We start from the raw sequence: 22,878 nt of genomic DNA on the forward strand, positions 1-22,878 counted from the left end.
GGAGAAGAGGAAAGATTTCATATCCGAAGCAATGATGGATTCCATGACTTTGCTGATAATTGGGAGCAGGCTGATTGGTCTGTAGTTAAAAGGATCTGTTTTTGCACCTTTTTTGTGTAAAGCGGTAATGTTTGCTGATTTCCAGGATGCTGGCAGATGACCTTGAGCAAAAGATAGGGTGAAAAGAACAGAGAGAGGGTGAGATAGAGCGGCAGAGCAGGATTTTAGGACCCGTGGGCTGATGCCGTCTGGTCCAGTTGCAGAATCAGAGTCGAGGTTAGACAAAAACTCCTCCACCTTGTCAGGAGAGAAGGACACAGAGTCCAGGAGCAGTTGGGTTCGACTGGGAAAGGTGGGAACAGAGAGAGATGGGTTTGGGACTAAAGATTTTGAGGCAAACACAGAGTTGAGGCATTGGGCTTTGTCACGTGCGATGTCAACTGTGTGGCCATTTGAGGTAAGGGAGGGGATGGAGGGGGAACAAACACCAGAAACGGATTTGACCAGACGCCACCATGATTTGGAGGAAGGAGACAGGTTTGAGAGTTCGTTCTTGAGTGAGGAGAGATAGTGCTTCCTGGCACTCCTGAGGGTAGACACACACTTGTTCCGAGCTTGGTGGAAGGAACTGAGATTGCCTTCAGTTGGATTAGCCTTCCAAGAGGCAAAGGCAAGTTGTTTCAGGGCAACTGCCTCACCACAAGATTCGGTGTACCATGGACGGGAGGAAGGGTAAGACAACTGAAGACGAGATGGGATAAATCTGTGCATGAGAGAGATCAGTTTGCTTTGGAAGAATTCCCAGGAAGAATTGATGTCAGAGGCAGTGGAGATGGGAGACCAATCCAGACGATTGATGGCTGCTTGAAGCCCGTCCCAGTCGGCCTGAGTGAAATGCCAGACTCTTCGACGCTGAGGAGGCTCTCTGAGAATGGCCAGAGAGATGTCCACTTTGACAAGCACATGATCAGAAGAACCGATTGGAGCAGAAGAAGAGCAGCAGACAATAGCAGGGAAGTTTGTCATAACCAAATCTAGAAGAGAAGAAACTCCATTGGCTGAGATCCGGGTCGGGAAATTGACAGATTGTGTCAATCCCAGTGAGTCACAGAAGTCCTTTGCTGAGGTTCCATGACTGGTGAGAGAGGAACCCACACCCAACCAGGTGGCATAATGACAGTTGGAGTCACCACATATGAGGAAGAGAGAGTTGGGATGAGTGGATAGAAGTTGGTCCATGTTGTCAGAGAGTGAAATGTAAATTGAGTCATCACTGTTTGGGGGACGGTACAGAACACATATGAACAAAAGGTGGGAGCGGAGAGGAGTCAATCAGCGGAGAGGAGAGGAGTCAAGCTTTATATCCATATTTTGAAAAAAATCATTATTTTGACTATTTGTATATAAATGAATTGTATCCCTATCCCTATGATGATGATATATTGCTACAGAGCACAATAATACCTTTACAAAGAGTTATTATATGTAGCAATCAGTCAATCCTTTCATTTTTATTTATGGGCCTCAAAACAGCTGCGTGTCAAATTTCCAACTCTGATACCACTGACTCAAAATATGAAATGGTGAGGTGGACCCAGAAGATGATGTCCAAACCTTACCAAATTTTGCATAGCAACTTTATTTTATGATTGGAACAAAATAAAATTTGGGACAGATCAATCCAACATCTTTTTAAAAATAGTTGGGCGTTTGATGCACCCTACTGTCTGTAGATAGAATAGTGAGGCGGCCTAGATCTGGGGAAAGGTATAGAACAATTTCTAGAGTGTTGAAAGTTCCCAAGAGTATAGTGAGCTACATCATTCGGAAATGGAAAGAATATGGAACTACCCAGACTCTTCCTAGAGCTTGCCGTCCAACCAAACTGAGCAACCGGGCAAGAAGGACCTTGGTAAGGCAGGTGACCAAGAACCCGGCCTCCTCTCCGGCCTTGCTCCCCCAGCTCTCTCTGGGCTCTGTCCCCCAAATATTCCTGCAGGTCGCACAAGATCTGCCTGCAACCCTCTTATGGTTAAACTGCCAAAATCAAGACTCTCTGCTCACCTTCACTCCTTCATTCCTCTTTTATCCTGCCTCTGGAACAAACTCCCTCACTCTCTTCAATCCCACTCCTCCCTCCAGGTCTTTAAAACGGCTGTTCACCACCATCTCTTATATTCCCCAATCCAAAACCTTGATCTTTTCTACCTCCGCTAATTTCACCCCAAATCCACTTTTTTGAGGCGACTTTTGTCTTCTTTCCTGGAAGTCCTTGGTGTCCTTGCGTTTTATACCTATCCTGCCTCCCCCCAGGCCCTCTCCCTCCTAAACATCTCTGGATGTCCCTGCTCTCAAATGTTGTGTTTGTGTGCTTCCTCCCCTTCTCTCCCCATCTTGTCGACCGCTCCCCTTTTTATATACTTTGTTTGCTTGTTTGTTTGATTTGTTTGTTTGATAAATGTTAGCTCTTTCACGAGCCTCGACTCTGTATACAAAAAAAAAAAAAAAAAAACCCCCAATGACCACTCTGACAGAACTACAGAGTTCCTTGGCTGAGGTGGAAGAACCTGCCCGAAGGACAACAGTCTCAGCAACACTTCACAAATTTAGGCTTTATGTGAGAGTGGCTAGACGGAAGCCACTCCTGTGAAAAAGGCACATGACGGCACACCTGCAGTTGGCAAAAAGGCACACGAAAGACTCTGAGAGTGTGAGGCAAAATATTCTGTGGTTTGATGAGATGAAAATTGAACTCTTTGGCCTGAAGGCAAAGCGCTAAGTGTGGCGGCGCATTGATGGACAGCAATGTTCAGGTCATGCCTCAGATTTTCAATTGGATTTAGGTCAGGGCTCTCACTGGGCCACTCAAGCACATTTATCTTTTTGTTCCTTAGCCATTCCAGTGTAGCTTTGACCCTGTGCTTCGGGTTGTTGTCATGCTGAAAGGTAACTTCCGTTCCAATTTCAGCTTTCTTGCAGAAGGCAGTAAGGTTTCCTCTAAGATTTTCTGTATTTTTCTCCATCCATTTTCCCTTCCGTCTTGACAAGTGCCCCGATCCCTGCTGATGACAAACATCCCTGTAACATGATGCTGCCACCACCGTGCTTCACAGTAGGGATGGTGTTCTTTGTGTGAGGTGCTGTGGTGGGTTTGTGCCAAACTTAACGTTTTGCATTTAGGCCAAAAAGTTCCATCTCGGTTTTGTCAGACCACAAAACTTTTTGCCACATGGCTTCAGAATCTCTGGAGTGTTTTTTTGAGTGGACACTTGTCAAACCAAGATATTGTAGTTTTGTATTTTGAAATAATTTTCAGAAATTTGTGGAATTTGCTTTTCACTTGGAAGTTGTGGATTACGATGTGTAACTAAAGGTGGCAAAAGTCTGATTTAATGCATTTTAACTCCAGGTTATAAGGCAACAAAAGGTAAAAATTTTGAAAGGGGGTGTAGACTTTATATGGGCACTGTACGTAAATTGGAGATTTCTGTTTTTCATTTTTAATTGTTTTGTAGAAATTCTAAAAAAAAAGTTGCACTGTGACATTATGGGGTATTATGTGTTGATCAGTTACAAAAAAAAATCTCATTCCATTTAAAATTCAGGCTGTAATACAACGAAATGTGAAAAAAGCTACGGAGTGTGAATACTTTCTGGAGGCACTGTATAATCCGTTGACACATAAGACTTGTTTGCTGAAACAAAAGCATGACCACATACTGTAGATGTCATTATCCTCAAAGCTTGCAAATACTATCTTTGGAAAGGAGGGCCAAGTTACTTCTTTTTTTTTTTTTGCACTTTTCAGAAATAAAGGCCAAATGTCTGAAGCTGCAGAATGAGAACTCGGATCTACACTTTCTCAACAGTGAATTTTTAAACAAGATACGGGCACTGGAGAAGGTGGGCAGTAGCAAGAGTGACAAAATTGCCCAACTTCAGGAGAAGAACATGGAAGCTGTGGTGAAGACACCTGGTAAGCTATGGAATACAACAACAAAAATAACATGCATTTTAAGGCCATTTTCCCTGCTCGAGCGGGGGGTTAGCCTTGCGGTCCCCATGACAATCTTCTCCATTTTGCCCTATTTTCTGCATCTCTCCTTGTTAACCCCCATTGCCCGCATTTCTTCTTCCACCATCTTGAGCCAAGTCTTTCTCGGTCTTCCCCGTCCTCTACTTCCTGCTACATTCATTTCCATCACTCTTCTCAACCAGTCACTTTCATCCTTCCTCTCAACACATGACCAAACCATCTCAACCTGTTCCTCTTCACAGCATCAATCACAGGCTCTATTCCCATCATCTTTCGCAATTCATCATTTGTCTTCCTCTCTCTCAACGATACTCCGCACATCCACCGAAACATTCGCATTTCCACCCTCCAGCCTTCGTTGCTGCTCTACGTTCATTACCCATGTCTCGCTCCCATAAATCATAACACTTCTCAAACATGCAGCTTACACCTTTCCCTTCGGCTTCAACGACACTCCCCTCCTCATCAGCATGCCACTCAGTTCCCGAAACTTCTTCCATCCACATCTCACTCCAGCAACCGTTGCCGAGTCTGATCCACCTTCTCCATTCAGCATGTCTCCGAGGTAGCAAAATGTTTTCACACCTTCCAGCTTCACGCCGTCTCCAAGATCCAACTCAACATTTCCTCCATCTGCAGCTCCCTCTGTGCACACCTTACATTTGAATGTAGCTGCCACACTGGTTAATGACCCTCTCAGACCACTGCATTTTTGATGAACCCACTCAGCGCACATTGTACATTGAATGGAGTTCACTCCGACATCATTCCTGCACACAGCACATGGCCACTTCCCAGTTCTTTCCACCTCACCACATGCTTTACCACTTGGCATCACCTTCGTCTTTCCAATATTCACCTTCAGACCTTTTGTCTCCATACATTCCTTCCACTTGTTCATCTTTTCCTTCAGTCCATCCATACTTTCCGCAATCAACACCAGATCATCTGCATACAACAACTCCCACGGTAAACCCTCCTTTACGTTCTGAGCCAGCACCTCCATCACAGCTACAAATAGTAGTGGACTTAGTACTGACCCCTGATGCACTCCCACCTTCACCTCAAACTCACCACTGTTCCTGTCCTTCGTCCTTACAGCTGTGCGTGCTCTTTTGTACATTGCCATCACTACTCTGATCAACCATTCCTCCACTCCTAACTTCCTCAATGCCCATGTCAATACTTCACGTGGAACCCTATCGAATGCTTTCTCCAGATCAACAAACCCAAGAAACAACTTCTTCCTCTTCTCCATGTACTTCTCCTGCAACTGCCTCACAATAAAGAGCGCGTCTGTCGTTCCTCTTCATGGCATGAATCCAAACTGCATTTCGTCGATCTTCACCTTCTTCCTTATCCTCCTCTTCAACACCCTTTCCAATACCTTCATTCCATGCTCCAATAACTTTATCGCTCGGAACGAGCCACACTCCAGAGGGTCACCTTTCCCCTTGTATAGAGGGACGAGGGTACTCAGTTCCCAAATCCACTGGAATGCGGCCTTCTTTCACCACCCGATTACAGATCTCTGTCATTCTCTTCACACCCCAACTTCCTGCTGCCTTCAACATATCTCCCACAATTTCCCGTCGGCCCTCTCGCTTTTCTACTCTTCATTGCTTTTATCGCTTCCTCAACTTCCTTCTCAGTTATCTTCTCTGCCGGTCTGAAAACTGTGTTACTCTCGATGTTGCCATCCCATTCATTCTCTGTATTCAACAGCATTTCCATATATCTTTTCCATCTTCCTTTAATTCCATCTGGGTCCACAACGATTTGTCCCACTTCATCCTTCAAGCAACTCACCCCCATCACATCACACCTCTCTTTCGCTCTCTGTTTTGCAATCCTGAATACTGCTCTCTGACCCTCTTCCGAATCCAAGCGTACTCCGAACATTTTCCTACATGCCTCCTGCGCCTTTGCTACCTCTTTCTTTGCAGCCTTCTTGGCTGCCTTATAACTTTCATGCACTGCTTTTTCTGCTCCCGTACCCTTCGCCTTCTGCCACTCATTGAACTTCTTCCTCTTCTCGTCAATCCTCTTTCCAACTTCATCATCCCACGACCATGTTTCCGAGTGCCTCGGTGGTCCTTTTGTCCATCCACATACCTCACCAACGGCTCCCAACAGACTATCTTTCATTGATATCCAACCACTTTCAAGCTCAACCACATCATCCTCTACCATACTCAGCCTCTCTTTTAATGCCTTCCTTACTGCCACCTCTTTCAACCTCCACACCTTCATTCTTGGTTGGTACTTCACCCGCCGAGCTCTCCTCGCACCTTTCACCCTTATGTCGCAGACAACCAAGTGGTGCTGTGACACGGCCTCCTCCCCCGGGATCACATTTGTGTCCCGGAGGTGCCCCTATCTCGCCTATGCACCATCAGGTAGTCAACGGTTGTCGTCGACCCACCTGACGTGTATGTAACGAGCTTATTATCCTCTTTCTGGAACTGAGTATTTCAAATCAACAAATCAGCTCCATCAGCAAACTCTAAAATCCTTTCACCTTCTCCATTTCTCACACCATATCCGTAACCACCATGAACTCCCTCAAAACCATCCATACTCCTTCCCACATGTCCATTTAGGTCTCCTCCTACCACACAACTTCCTCATCTTTCACGTTTTCCATCAGCTTCTCTATCGCACACCAGAACCTGTCCTTCTCTTCATCGCTCCGACCAACCTGCGGAGCATATCCCGAGATGACATTCACCAAGAGCTTTCCAATCATCATTTTCACCATCATAAACCTATCACTCCCTCTCGTCACACTCACCACACTGTCCACAAACTCCTCAGAAAACAGGACACCAACACCATTCATGCCCTCCGGGCACCCTTGCCACACAAACTTGTATTTCTGTCCCTGCCTACCCTTCACCATTCTCACACCACTTCCCTTCCATCTCGTCTCTTGCACACAACATATGTCCACTCTTCTTCTGATCAATACTTCCACCACTTCTCCTGATTTCCCTGTCATTGTCCCTACATTCCATGTCCCAAACCTCAGAAACCGATCTCCACTTCGGGCTGTACCCTGCCCATATGTAGTTGTAATTGTCATGGTTCTCTTTTTGAGGCAATGTTTTTTTTATGGCCGGATGCCCTTCCTGACGCCAACCTTCTTCGTCGCCTCTTACGACACGCAGGGATATGGTGTACCTATTCTAACCAGGGTACACACCGGGAATAGCAATGACAGATGAAAGTAAAAATTTAAACTGGGACACACAAACACAACGGCAAGCTATGGTAAGCTATGGAATACGTTAGTTAAACTTTATCTCTTACAGCACTCAGTGGTTTTATGATTTGGCATTGTAGCATGGTGGTGTAATGGTTAGAGCATCCACTCTGGGTCTGGGAGGTCGGCGTTTTGAATTCCGGCCGAGTTATACCAAATACTTTAAAAATTGTACGCGCTGCTTCCTTGATGGTCAGCATTTAAAAAGGATAGAGCATGGTCAAATAACCCTAGGTTGGCAATCATTGAGCAGGTTTGATGTGCCAAATGGCCTATTCTGTTGTTCCTCAAAAGGGAACACGTACAGCACGATGCAGTACCAAGGGTCGTCATTCCATACTACACTGCAATTTGCTCACCATTTCCATATCCTGAGGAAATTGATAGGTTGAAAGTTTTTTTTCATATTTGAACATCAATGGTGAAGTTTCTCCTGAGACATGGCCTTTTAAAGATCGCTGTATTATTGACTCCAGCCCTCTACTCCACTTCTCAAAATGTGTTCGAATTGTTAGATCCTTTGAAGGCATTTTTACACAACTTTCAAACTGTCCATTTTAATGAATCGATTAAAACCCACCTTTGAAGACATTGAGAAGAACGTGTCCCGAGAAATGACATTTGACTGGGGCTTTGCTCACGAGAGATTGTGGCTGATGTTGAGGTTTTCACTGCATATTTTTCTTCCTCTTTTTTTTCTTCATGTCTGCATGTATATTTTCAGGGTTTTATTGCATACAAATCTTAATCTTCATTATTATATCCATTTTCAGAGCTGTGCAGTACTACACCAATAAAAACAACTTTGCACATGCTATTTAAGTTGTTGGAAATATTTATAGCATAAAAGACTGAAATTATTTGAAGTTAAATCAAGAATATGCCTTTGTATTTGTTTCAAAAAAAATATTCAAACTTTAAAAAATGAAACATTTCATTTTCTTATGTTGGTTCTCTTGGCAGGTGGCAAAACACGGAGCATTGCATTCTTTCGTCAGCACATGCAGATTGACCAGATAGTTCCTCCCTCGGCAGTAACATTTCCTCCAAAGACTCCTACCTACTATTTTGAGGCTGACCACCTTCAACTAGCTCATCTCAGGTAGTTCTTCATTCCTGAATGAAACTGGTTTTTTTCTGTTTTCATTTGTCCCCTACTGGTGTACACTGGAGGGGACTATATGTTTACACGCCGTCCCTCCGTCAGTCTGTCAGTCCGTCACGCAAAGAACAGTTTTCCGGACTTTTTTTTCTAAACGCTGAATGCTAATGATTTCAAACTTGGCACATGGTTTCCTCATGATAAGTTACAGATCAAGTTCGAACTTCACGACGTTTCGATCATTTTTGACAAAGTTATGGCACTTTGAACTTTGGGAATTCTGATAATTCTGATGATCCTTAACTCAGTGCCATTTTAAGTTTTAATTTCCTTTAAAAAAGATTTTCTCTGCTATAATAGGACCGATTGAGATCAAATTTTCACCGTAGGGGGGGGGGGGGACTCGGTCTGTAGAATATTTTAATGGTAATTATGACGTCACAGGTCACGTGGTTTGGCCGCCATATTGTTTTTCGTGAAAACACGAAAACCACTTTTTCTCTGCAACGGCTGAACAGATCGAGGCCAAACTTTGCAGGCAATCGCATACCCATGACGAACAAAAAAGTCAGCGAGCATGACGTCATGCATCACATGGTTTCAGAGTTATGACGTTTTTAAGCATGAACCTTTAAAACCAAGCTCCTCCCTCATTTTTGATCCAATCAAGGGGAAACTCCACAGATCTGTTCAGCATGTCAGTCTACTAAAATGTCCTTTTGGAATTTGCGATAGGGCACGTGGTTTGGCAGATATCGTTAATTAAACGAAAATATTTTAAAAATGAATATCTCTTGTTTATTCTAGAGTTCTCCTCAAGCCGCACCATGCGCCCTCAGCCTCGTCTCGCGAACGTCAAAAGCGCGACACAGCGCACGCTTTCGGGAGGCGCGGAGCCAAGCCGAGCAACATATATATACACATCGATCATTGATCGTGAACCGGAAAATATAGTAAATTACTGATATTTAGCGACTCGAAAGGTTCTTTATCAACAACTTATTTTCTCGTGCTTCTGCTGACCTGTCTGTAAGGTGTATAAATCGAAGTCCCGAGTGCGAATCACAGGTGAGCCCGTCCTGAGGTAATTAGTGATTGAGAACGATTCAGAACCTGTGGGTAAATAACCCTTGGTAATTTCCCCAACAGTTTTCCGGACGACAGACTGCCGGTAGGGGACATGTATTGCAGTGCAATACTCAGAATGCTTGTTTATTTATATATTTCTATATATTTTTTATATATTTTAATTTTAATTTTATTATATCTATATATTGTTGCGGATATGAGGATTGTATTTTTTTGATTGTATTGTATTGTATGAATTGTTATGAATTATTGCTTTATTCTGAGCCCTCCTTGCTTCAGTCTGTTGTATAAAGGTCAAAGGGCGTTCCGGTAGTTAATTCCATAAAGCATACATTGAAGGACACTATAACACTATAATACCCTTGTTCAGTAGTTTATTTCCTTATTCTGTGTATGAGGTTAAGGCTTTGTCTTCCATTAAAATGACACTCCATTGCACCAAGTGAAATAGATAGATTCCTTTCATTCCCCATTCCCACTCCCAAAACTTCCATTGCCAAGCCTCAATTTCCAGCTACATCCCCTCCAAGTCTCCATTGCCAACTGCACTGGGCAGTTTGCCAGTTTGTTACAGCTGTGGGTTGTTTTCGCTCCAAAACCACCATTGAACATGTGCTCGGGTCGGGGAAGAAAGGCGTGCCCGCCCGTCGTCATCAAGGGCGGAGCCAGAGGGTCGCGCGACCAACCAGGGCCGAGGTGAGCACACCGATGGGCGTGTCCTGAAGGCCGGCGGCTTAATCGCCGGAGGCGCTATAAAGGCGCGCGCGCAAGAAGTTGCGAGAGCTGAGTTGTGTGGTTTTGGTGAGAGCGGGGGTTGGTCGTCAGTGGTGGTCAGTGGTTGCGTTGAGTTGTCGGTGGTGAGGGGTGATTGGACCAAGCAAGAGAGGAAGAGTTGGACTAAGCAAGAGAGAAAGAGTCCTGGAGTTAGTGAGAGAGGGAGAGAGAACCCGTCACGCCAGACCCCCCACCAGCAGCGTTGGCTTGGCTCCACCAAGCAGCTCCGACCCGTTACCCCGCGCACACGACAGGATCGGTGGCATCGGCGGCCGTCGACGTCCAGCCCGACGTCCCGTGCGGGATCAAGCTCCAGCCAGCCCTGGACCTTCCTCTCCCTCCAGCTATCCACCTCCCGCCAGTCCTGCCTTTCCATCCTTTTGGTGTACGTGAGTTTGTTCTGTTTGTTTTGTCCCTGGGTAATTAATTAAGACTGCATAGATAAGCTAGCGATTTTCACTGTGTCCTTCTGGTCCGTCCCTCTGTCTATATTATTTTCTTATCTTTCCTTCTCCTTGGTTTCTTTGAGCCTGTAAATAGTAATAAATAGTAATCGTATTTCAAACCTTTTTGCCTTCGTCTTCCTCTTCTTCACATCCGTGTCGTCTTTGTCTTTTCCCTCATTGAATAGCTGTGGCGCGATCTGGCCAACGTTCAGGGGATCGGGTGAGTCGGGAAAAACTGTTCGGCCGCGGCGCCTCCGCTCGGCAAACAACATCTTATCCGCGGACCGTAACAATATACATATATATATATATATATATATATATATATATATATATATATATATATATATATATATATATATATATATATACACACATATATATTAGGGTGCATCAAACGCCCAACTATTTAAAAAAAGATGTTGGATTGATCTGTCCCAAATTTTCTTTTGTTCCAATCATAAAATAAAGTTGCTATGCAAAATTTGGTAAGGTTTGGACATCATCTTCTGGGTCCACCTCACCATTTCATATTTTGAGTCGGTGGTATCAGAGTTGGAAATTTGACACGCAGCTGTTTTGAGGCCCATAAATAAAAATGAAAGGATTGACTGATTGCTACATATAATAACTCTTTGTAAAGGTATTATTGTGCTCTGTAGCAATATATCATCATCATAGGGATAGGGATACAATTCATTTATATACAAATAGTCAAAATAATGATTTTTTTCAAAATATGGATATAAAGCTAAATGAAGAGTATTTTTAAAATATAATATATAAATTAAAGAATATCCTGAATGTTGTAGTCATCTTGTCTTTACAGAGATCTTTTAACTAGACAAGATGATTAAAACAATTATTAGGCTATACTCTAATAAAATTGGATAATTGATTTATTTGTTGTACATAATTATGAAATGACATTATTGTTACTAATACTACCTTTTTCTTTCAGATAAAACAATGGATGGCACAGTAAAGAAAGCATCTGTTGCAACAAGAGAGTCCACCAAGGTGTTTGGTCTTGGAAGTGCCATAACTGAACAAGATTCCCAGATCAATGGCACCAGACTTCCAACTTGTTTACAAGTACTACGTTGTTTCATGTGGCACACGGAAGATGGCAAACTTGAACGACGCTCTCGGTGGGAATCAGCAAAGCTTGTACTGCAGAAAGTGACACCATTTTATGGCAAGGCTAATATTCCTATCATCTCTGAACGCAAGGCTATTGAGAAAATTATCAAACTTGCAGATGATAATTCCAAGCTTAGATCAATCCCTATCAACCGAAGAACAACTCCAGCAAGCATCACAAAGGTGAATCAAATGGAGATGAAATTTATGGAGACATTTCCCTTGTGGCCCAATGATGCTAGTTCTCACATCAAGAATCCTGAAGACTTAGCATTCCTGGAATCTATGAAGACAGATCGCTGTGCAACATTTGGCTGCCAAGATAAACTGTTGGCAGATAAGATGCAGCGTAAAGTGAACCGCGAGGAAAAAGAATCAGAGAGGCGAGCAAGTATGGAGCTGGAGTTCAACATAAATACTACAACCACTGTGTATAATATTAGTGACAGTGATGAAGAAGTAACTCTTGGACCTTCAACAAGCACACCAACAACCTCAAGAAGTCATCATCATTTAGTTAGACCTGGCACATCAGTTTTCATTCCACATGACATCCTGAAGAGGCCTAGTCTTGTTTCACTGGCAACAAGGATGAAGATGACACCAACCCAACAGGCTGCTTTCACAGAAGCTCTTATTGAAGAAACAGGAGGGGATGTAGCGAAGGTGTCAACATCATATGCTACAGCAGATAAATCAAGACGCAAAATTGGACAGCATATTGCTACTACCTGTAAGGACAAATGGATACCTCCGAAGCTTGCTATGTTGCACTGGGACTCAAAGCTGCTTCCATGCTTAACTAACCAAAACACTTTTGAAGAACGCCTGGCTGTGCTTTTGGGTTCTCAAACTGATATGAAGCTGCTGGGTGTTCCATCCTACAAGCCTGGAACAGACCGTAAATCTGGAGATATAATTGCTCAGCTGACTAATAACCTACTTGAATCATGGAACTGCCAAGAGAATGTTGTCAACTTGACATTTGACACAACTGCATCTAACACCGGCCACATCAGTGCAGCTTGTGTAACAATTCAACAACGGCTTAACAAAGCTCTTCTGTGGTCAGGCTGCAGACACCACATTGGTGAAGTCATTCTTACGCACATTTTTACTGATCTTAAAGTTGAAGCATCTAAGTCACCAGATATCTTCCTCTTCTCAAGGTTTCGCAAGAACTTTGAAATGTTTCCACACACATTCAATGAACCACTTTCACGATTTGATCCATCTCAACTAAATGAAGCAGCAACAAGTTTGACAAGTGACTGGCAAAATAATGTTCTCAGACTCTGTCACACCGAGCAATCTCTAAGACGTGATAATTATTTGGAATTTGTTGATCTGTGTACTGTATTCCTTGATGGTGAAGTAGCTGAACATCAAATAACCTTCAAGCGTCCTGGTGCACTGCATAAAGCCAGATGGATGGCGAAGCTCCTCTACTCAATCAAATTATGTCTCTTCGAAAAACAAATCGCTGATCTTCCAGCAGGTACAATTACCACAGAAAAACAAGTGCCAAAGATCAGAAAATTTGTCACGTTTGTCACTCTAGTATACAGCTCCTGGTGGATGACATGTACCTCTGTCACCGATGCCCCATGGAATGACCTGCAGCTCATCTCCAAACTGAAACAGTATGAAGCTGTCAATGCTGGAATCTCAAGAAGTGCCCTGAAAGCCTTCAAACGACATCTCTGGTACCTCACAGAAGAGATGGTTCCACTTGCCCTCTTCAGCTCAGTTGTTCCTCATGACCATCGCCGTGCTCTGGCAGACGGACTTCTGGAGGTTCAGCCAGATTTTCCAGTAACCAACCCACAAGGACGGTTTGGTACTGGGTTTGGAAAGCCCAGATTTCCTGATGACTTGACTGAGAAGACCACTCTGGCTGATTTTGTTGGACCAGATTCATGGTACCTATTTCATCATCTGAAGCTTGACTGGGCATTTCTAGTTATCGATGTTCAAGAATGGACTAACTCTGCAGCCTACCAGACATCATGGACTAATGTTGAAGCCTTGAATGTGGTGAATGACTCTGCAGAAAGGGGAGTTAAGCTTAGCTCTGACTTCCTTTCAGCAGCCAGAAGTGAAGACCACTACCAAAATGTGCTACAAGTTGTTGAGCACAACCGCAAGGAGAAACCGAATCTTCGAAAGCGAGCAGCTCAAGACTAAACTGTCAGAAATATCCATGAAAACTACAGTATCTTTGTTTTGTTTCTATTTTCATGTTCATCCATAGTCAGATGTACTCGTATTAAGATGATAAATGCTAAGATTGTGTATATATGATTCTACTGTAATAAAAATTATATCATTCTGGTATCTATAATACATATGATTATACCAATAAAATCATGATTTTGACTATTTGTGTATAAGTGAATTATATCCCTATCCCTATGATGATTATATATTGCTACAGAGCACAATAATACCTTTCCAAAGAGCTATTGTATGTAGCAATCGGTCAATCCTTTCATTTTTATTTATGGGCCTCAAAACAGCTGCGTGTCAAATTTCTGACTCTGATACTACCGACTCAAAATCTAATTTGCTGAGATGGACCCAGAAGATGATATCAAAACCTTACCAAATTGTGCATATGAACTTTATTTTATGACTGGAACAAAATAAAATTGGGGACAGATTGTTTTCTTGACATAGGGGCGTTTGATGCACCGTAATATATATATATATATATATATATATATATATATATATATATATATATATATATATATATATATACACATATATATATATATATATATATATACACATATATATATATATATATATATACACATATATATATATATATATATATATATATATATATACACATATATATATATATATATACAGTGGAACCTTGACTTACGAGTTTAATTCGTTCCGTGACCGAGCTCGTAACTCAAATTGCTCGTATCTCAAATCAAATTTCCCCATTGAAATGCATTGAAATGCTATTAATCCGTTCCAGCCCGCCAAAAACCACACCAATTTTTTTTTAAATATACAGTATATATAAAAATATCTCGCGCTTTATATTTCACCTGTATGCAGCATACAAGTTGGCAGGATGGCCTGGACTGGAGGTACGCACACTTGACTCTAAAGTCTAAACTGTCCAGCCTGGGTTTGAATCCCGACCCAGCTATAACCTGTCATGGGTGAATCACAGGCAGGGTGATTCATCAATGTGTGTACCGCTAAACTGGGCGCCCCGTTTGCGTCCCATTAGTTGTTGGATGTTAAGGATCTCACCGTGTTTTCCACAAAGAGAAGGCGAGCTATCGCCGGCACTCTGAACAAGTTGTGGCCTGGCATGGCATGAACATGAAATGTTCGACATGAACATGAAATTTTCCGAAATAACCAAAATGCGAAAACTAAAATGCATCGCTATACGACAGAGATACGTACTGTACTTGAACGGCAAGATAACCACGTGACCAGAACCTACCTGGCGGCGTAAACTCGAAATAACCAAAATGCGAAAACTAAAATGCATCGCTATACGACAGAGATACGTACTGTACTTGAACGGCAAGATAACCACGTGACCAGAACCTACCTGGCGGCGTAAACTCGAAATAACCAAAATGCGAAAACTAAAATGCATCGCTATACGACAGAGATACGTACTGTACTTGAACGGCAAGATAACCACGTGACCAGAACCCACCTGGCGGCGTGAACTCGAAATAACCAAAATGCGAAAAAAAAAATGCATCGCTATACGACAGAGATACGTACTTGAACGGCAAGATAACCACGTGACCGGGTGGCGAAAGCTCGTAACTCGGATCTCGGCTCGCATCTCAAAGCAATAAACTGCCGGAGCGACGGCTCGTATCTCGAAAAACTCGTAAGTTGGGGCACTCGTAAGTCAAGGTTCCACTGTATATATATATATATATATATATATATATATATATATATATATATATATATATATATATATATATTGTTACGGACATGGCTAGGATGTTGTTTGCCGAGCGGATGGCCGCCGCACCCGAACAGTTACCCCGACTAAGCCGATTCCTGAACGTTGGCCAAAATCGCGCCACAGATATTCAATGGGGAAAAGACTAAAGCGAAGGATGTGAAGAAGAAGAAGACAGAAGTAGGGAATACGGATATAATTTATTTGCTATTTACAACCAAAAGAAACCAAGGAAGAAGGAAGGATAATAAAATAATTTACAGAAGAAATCAGAGACACAGTGAAAATCGCTAGCTTATCTAAACAGGCTTAATTAATACCCTGGGACAAGACACACAGAACAAACTCACGTACACGAATGGGGAAATTGCAGGCAGGAATGACAGGAGGTGGGTGGCTGGAGGGGGAGGAAGGCACGGAGCTGGCTGGAGCTTGATCCTGCACGGGACGTCGGGCTGGACCTCGACGGCCGCCGATGCCACCGATCCTGTCGTGTGCGTGAGGTAACGGGTCGGAGCTGTTTGGTGGAGCCAACGCTGCTGGTGGGGGGTCTGGCGTGACCGGTTCTCTCTCCCTCTCTCACAAACTCCAGGACTCTTTCTCTCTTTGCTTCGCTTCGCCCCTTCTCTCCTCTCTCTTTCTTAGTCCAACCCAGTCCAACTACAACTTCTCTTGCTTAGTCCAACTCAGTCCAACTCTTAGTCCAACAACAACTTCTCTTGCTTAGTCCAACTCAGTCCAACAACAACTTCCTCTCTTGCTTTCGCGCGCGCTCTATATTCTGCCTCAGGCGATCAAGCCGCTGGTGTCCAGGACACGCCCATCGGTCAGCTCGCCTCGGCCCTGATTGGTCGGCACGGCCCTCTGGCTCCGCCCTTGATGACGATGGGCGGGCACGCCCAGGAGTCGGCAGCTCCTCCCCCTTCTTCTCCAAGCCGACCTCGTGGCGAATGGAGTCGCGGAGGGAACAGTTGGCAATTGTTGGAAGGGGAATGTGAATGAAAGGGGGATCTACTCTTATTTCACTTGGTGCAATGGAGTATTTAAATTAATGGAAGACACAGCCTTACACTAATACACATAATAAGGATATAACTACTGAACAGGGATATGTGGTGTCCTTCGTGTATGTTTTATGGAATTAACTACGGGAACGCCCTTTGACCTTTATACACAGACTGGAGGCAGGAGGGTCCAGAATAAAGCAATAATTTAAAAAACACAATTAAAAAAACACAATCCTCATATCCACAACAATATATATATATATATATATATATATATATATATATATATATATATATATATATATATATATTGTTGCGGTTTTGAGAGTGTACGTATTGATCATTAAAGGTTAAAGGTTTGCCCCCATAGTTAGTCCACAAGCAACACGTAGGCCTCTTAGAACATTAGTTATGTCATAGTATGTGTGAGGATAAGGCCATTTCCACTAGTGATACTGCATTGTGTAAAGGAATAATAAGCTTAGGTCCCGTTCATTTTGCGGCCACCCTCCAATCTACCTCTTTGGGCAGCATCCATCCCGCACCCTGATTCGGCTAATCCACCTCGTTTGCCAGCAGCGTTCGCTGCCCTTGGGTTTTCGCTCGAAACCAGCCAAATGCCACGAGGTAGGCCTGGAAAGGGGGTGGAGTGCGAGGATGAGGTGTGGCCGCATCAAGCAGCACGTCAGAAGGCTGTGACGGTAAGAGCCACCAACCAACCAGGGCTCGGTGGGCATGGCTTAAGAGGGTGTGGTCAGGGCGCATTCAGCAAGTGCTGGAAGGTTCGCTGAAAAGGCTATATAAGCGCGTGTCCAAAGCCCTCAAGAGGACTGGCCAGAAGGAATATATGCGAACTTATGAGGACTGGCACGATTCGCGCATGTATAAGGACTCGCATGTTTGGGCTTGCGCATGATAAAGGACTCGTTGGGAGAGGGCTTTGTGAAAGGACTGCAAGGGATCGCGCTCTGTGAGAGGACTTCTCCGGGAGAGGCGCTTTGCATTGAACTGTATTGGGAGCGAATATAAAGCCGGTTCATCTATTACGTACGTGGCCGTGACCGCAAGTATAACCGCCAAGCCGGTTCATCTATTACGTACGCGACCGTGGTCACAAGTAACCGCCAGCCTTACCTTTCGACCCGCATTTAACCCCGTAATTGTCCGATCCGCATCAACGACCCGCGGGGAGCTTCTGCCGCCCTGACCATCTTCTCCGCGGTGCGAGTCGAGGACCGGAGCGGACTGCCTGGACGCCATCATCCCTGGACCATCACCCTGACCATCTGCAATCCCCGTGTGAGTGTCTGAGTATGAAACGGGCCTGTGTCCTGGGATAAGTTAAGTCTATTAAGCTGCACTGTGTGTTCTTCTTCGCCTTCCTGTACAAATTGTAAATAAACCAATTGTTATTCCTTGTGTCTTCCTAATTCGACCGTATCAGTGATTTCCTCCACTGGGTAAGCGTGGCACGATTCGGAACCTCTCAGATCGGGTTTAGTCCTTGTTAACGGCTCGGATCACGGTTCGCTATCGCTCGGCGTTTCCACCTACAACCGTGATTCGGGCGGGGTTTACTTCCTTGCTTCCTGGGAGGCGTTGGTAATTAGGTATTCATGATTAGTCCTATGACCCTACCCAACGCTGACCGGAAGTTACGTCATAGCCCCGGATCCCTTCGGCTAGTCAAAGACAAGGGGACTACCCCCCCCCCCCCTTGCTAAGGGGAAAGGCCGACGAGAAGATCCGCAACAATATATATGTATTGTTACGGAACCCCGACGTCGGCTCTCCCCTTACCAAGAGGGGGTCAATCCCCTTGTCTTGCACTGGCCGACGTGGGTCCTGGGTGTCTGTGACGTCACTGGTGGTCAGCCACGACCAGGGTAATCGGGCCAGAGATCCAAAAAAAAGGCCCCCCGAATACCTGCTTACCGTGACCTCCCAACCAGCGAGGAGACAGCCCTGCCCGAGTCGCGACGGTAATGGACACGCCGAGCGAAGCGAGTCATGACCCAAGCCGTTAACAATGACTAACCCGATTATAGCGGTTTTAATCGTGCCACGTAGACCAATGGAAAGAAAAGACTAAAGCAACTGGATGAAGACGAAACCAAAGCTTGGAGGAAGAACACACATTTATTATAACAAACACCAGAGGAAAAGAAAGATCAAGGCTGTACAAAGGTAGAAGGATGTAAAAAGAACACAGGGCAGCCTTATCTATACAGTCTTACTTATACCCAGGACAGAACAAACAAAGACAGACTCACACGGGAATGATGGCAGGAAATGGCAGGAGAAGGTCCATTCAGCTGGCAAAAGCGGCCGGTTCGGCTCGTTCAGCCGTCGAGGTTCCGTTCCGACCTCGCGCCGTTGGTTTGGAGCGAACCCGACAACCCCTGGAACAGATATTGTTGCGTCGACGCCACGACTCTCTCTCTCTCTCTCTCTCTGTGAGTAATAATGGGATTTCCTCTCTCAGGCAAGGCACGATCTCTTTCATCAGGCAACCCTCTTTTGCTGCGCACTCGTCGCCTCTGCTGGTCTCAACCCATCCACTCATGCGCGATCCTCGAACGCATATATTAAGCGGGGTCGTGACACGCCCTCGGCCATTTGGGTCCCGCCCCCTTGCTCTGTTTGTAGCCTTATTTGGTAATGGAGCTGAACAGCTCCGCCCTCATGGCGAGCCACGGTCACGCGTCTTCTCGGCGACCCCGCCCTTCTTGTCCAAACAGAGCACGGAGCACATGTGCAAAATGGCAGCGAACGCCGCTTCCAAACCAAGGCCAGTTGAGAGGGCGTGCACCCCACGCTTGTCGAGCTGCTTTGCAGACAGATAGAGAGTTTGCTGGGGTATGGAATTATTGAAGGGGAGCTATCCTTATTTGTTAATGCAACGTAGTGTCAATCTAGTGGACACAGAGCCTTAATTAAACATAGAATAGGAAATAATTAGCAAGATGATTCTAAGATTGGCTGCGTGTTGCGATGGCTTGGGGTGCGATATTTAATAATTAATAAAAGGGGGTTATATTACACAGGGGGATATTTACAAGTGAAGGGGGTTCCCAAATCCATAACACTGCACCCTTCTCTTTCCCAGGGCCGTCCCTGGCCCTACAACTTTACTTTTAGTGTGGCACTTAGATGTAAAACCCTCTGATATTACACTGACCCTGAGTGCGACAGTTTTACCAGGGAATTAAATATGTCCCCCTGCTACGTTGCATTCTGTCTAACAGACTTACACCCACAAACTAACCGAATTGCGGAATTAATTTCAAACTACACATTTACGGTGGGGAGCTTATTTACAAGAGACTACACTATTTGGTATTTACAACACTAACCCAGGACCTGTTCTTTTGGGAAACCAAATGCAGATGTTGTTTGTTTTTTTTAAAGGAGAGGAAAGGCATGCATTGCACTGCACCGATACACCAACCCACGGGTGCTCTGAGGCACGCATTGATATGCAGCGCAACCTCGGAGCACCGATAAAAGCACCATAAGCACCAATAAAGCACCACACCCAAAATACAGCCATGCAGTTTTTTTAAAGTTTTTTTTTTTTGTATACTGAATCGAGGCTCGTGAAAGAGCTAACATTTATTCCACAAACAAATCAACCAGACAAACAAAACATACAAAAAGAGGGAGCGGAAGACAAGATGGGGAAAGGAGGGGAAGCACACAAACACAACACCTGAGAGCAGGGAGAAGTGCGGGAGGGAGAGGGCCTGGGGGGAGGAGGCGTGGGAAGGGGGGGGGGGGCGTGTCTCATTTTATTTATCTATTGTGTCTCGTTTTATTTATCTATTGTGTCTCATTTTATTTATCTATTGTGTCTCATTTTATTTATCTGTGTCTCGTTTTATTTGTCTCTTGTCTCCTTTTATTTATCTGGTGTGTCTCGTTTTATTTATCTGGTGTCTCGTTTTATTTATCTATTGTGTCTCGTTTTATTTTTATCTATTGTGTCTTGCTTTAATTTGTATGTTGTGTCTCGTTTTATTTATCAATTGCGTCTCGTTTTATTTTTATATTGTCTCGTTTCATTTAGCTTTTGTCTCATTTTAATTATCGATTGTGTCTCGTTTTATTTATCTATTGTGTCTCATTCCTCGAACTTTTCAAACGTCCCTCGTAAATAATCAACAAAACATGCAAAAGTTATTTTTGCTTTGATAACAACAACAAATTATCTGTTTTGATAACAGCAACAAACTACCTGTTTTGACAATAACAACAAACTTTTTTTCGAAAAGAACAACAAACTATTCGTTTTTATAAAACAAATTATTTGTTTTGAGAACAACAATAACAAACTATTTGTTTCGAAAATAACAACAAACTATTTGTTTCGCTGAAAACAATGAAATTATTTGTTTCGAGAACAATAACAACAAACTATTTGTTTCGATAAAAACAATAGAATTATTTGTTTCGAGAACAATAACAACAAACTATTTGATTCGATAAAAACAATAAAATTATTTGTTTCGAGAACAATAACAACAAACTATTTGTTTCGATAAAAACAATGAAATTATTTGTTTCGAGAACAACAACAATGAAATTATTTGTTTCGAGAACAATAACCAGAAACTATTTGTTTCGATAAAAACAAAAAAATTATTTGTTTCGAGAACAATAACAACAAACTATTTGTTTCGATAAAAACAATAGAATTATTTGTTTCGAGAACAATAACAACAAACTATTTGATTCGATAAAAACAATAAAATTATTTGTTTCGAGAACAATAACAACAAACTATTTGTTTCGATAAAAACAATGAAATTATTTGTTTCGAGAACAATAACAACAAACTATTTGTTTCGATAAAAACAAAAAAATTATTTGTTTCGAGAACAATAACAACAAACTATTTGTTTTGATAAAAACAATTTAAAAAATTGTTTCGAGAACAATAACAACAAACTATTTGTTTCGCGAACAATAAACTGCAGATATTAGTTTCTAGAACAACAATGAACTATCTGTTTTAATAACAACAAACTGTTTCCACAACAACAACAAACAATTTGTTTCCATAACAACAAGAAACATTTTTTTTTGATAACTGATGCAGATTACCTGCATGGGTACAATTTTTTTTTTTTTGGTATACTAGGTCGAGGCTCGTATAAAAGCTAAAATTGTCTTATGCGGCCCCCCACACATCCCACTGTGACTTTTTAACTCTCTCAGGTGCATCGCCCAAGTGTGGTGCCAAGGTTAGCTACAGGGTGGTCCACCAGTTAGCACCATCCAGTGCACAGTTATTTCAAACAAAGTTCAAATTTCACTGGTGGTGTCAGCACGGCCGATGGTCCGCCGTGCTCCGATAGTCTGCCGATGGCGATCTTCTGTCTTCTTACTTGGCTGGACTTCCTGGCTTGCGGCCTATTTAGAAATAAGGGGGGAAAGCACAAAAAGGGCACAAAAGTGTCCACCATTTTTTATTTATGGCCAACAGGGGCCGACTACAGGGTGGTCCACCTGTTAGGCTTAGGTGCCCCCTCCCGAGGTCCGCAAGCCAGCATGCTGGCAGCAAAGCTGTCCCAGCAGAGATTCCAGGCCCCATCCCGTGGGGTCCATAAGTGGGTGGTGCTTGGCCACAAAACCCGTGGTCCATACGTGGGTGGCCACACAGATCGTGTGGTCCATAGGTGTACCGGTCCAGGCAGCAGGCAGCGGAAGTGCGGGCACACAAATGCAGCGCCGGCACATCCTCCCCCCCAGTGCCCAGAGAGCACGGTCCTCGGGTGGGAGACAGGGAGACAGAAGATAGGTGAGTAATGGGTCAGGGCACAAGGGTACACATCAAAACAAGGCAATGCAGAATGAGGGGCACATGGGAGGGAGCTGAGAAAGGTTCGTCCCAACGTACGCCCCCCACATGTGACCTACACTGCCCCGCTTGCCCCTCCCCGTATTTACGAAAACCTACACATTACACTACACCTGACAAATCTGTCGCTATCTGTCTCGTCTTCCCCATATCTCCCCTATACCAAATTCGTCTTCACTCCCACTA

General features: G+C 43.7%; 1 protein-coding gene across 4 annotated transcripts in view; it reads left to right on the top strand.

Moving 5' to 3' along the window:
* The window catches only part of TSGA10 (testis specific 10), a 272,162-nt gene that overhangs the window by 38,906 nt on the left and 210,378 nt on the right, over positions 1–22,878 (top strand). For all 4 annotated transcript variants that reach the window (XM_078776738.1, XM_078776741.1, XM_078776742.1 and 1 more), the window contains exons 4-5: positions 3,809–3,976; positions 8,265–8,403. In XM_078776738.1, the coding sequence (XP_078632864.1) occupies positions 3,809–3,976; positions 8,265–8,403 (307 nt within the window). The remainder of the gene's footprint in view (positions 1–3,808; positions 3,977–8,264; positions 8,404–22,878) is intronic.

Source organism: Myxine glutinosa, chromosome 4, assembly GCF_964187855.1.
Source record: "Myxine glutinosa chromosome 4, kmMyxGlut1.1, whole genome shotgun sequence".
NCBI lineage: Eukaryota > Metazoa > Chordata > Myxini > Myxiniformes > Myxinidae > Myxine > Myxine glutinosa.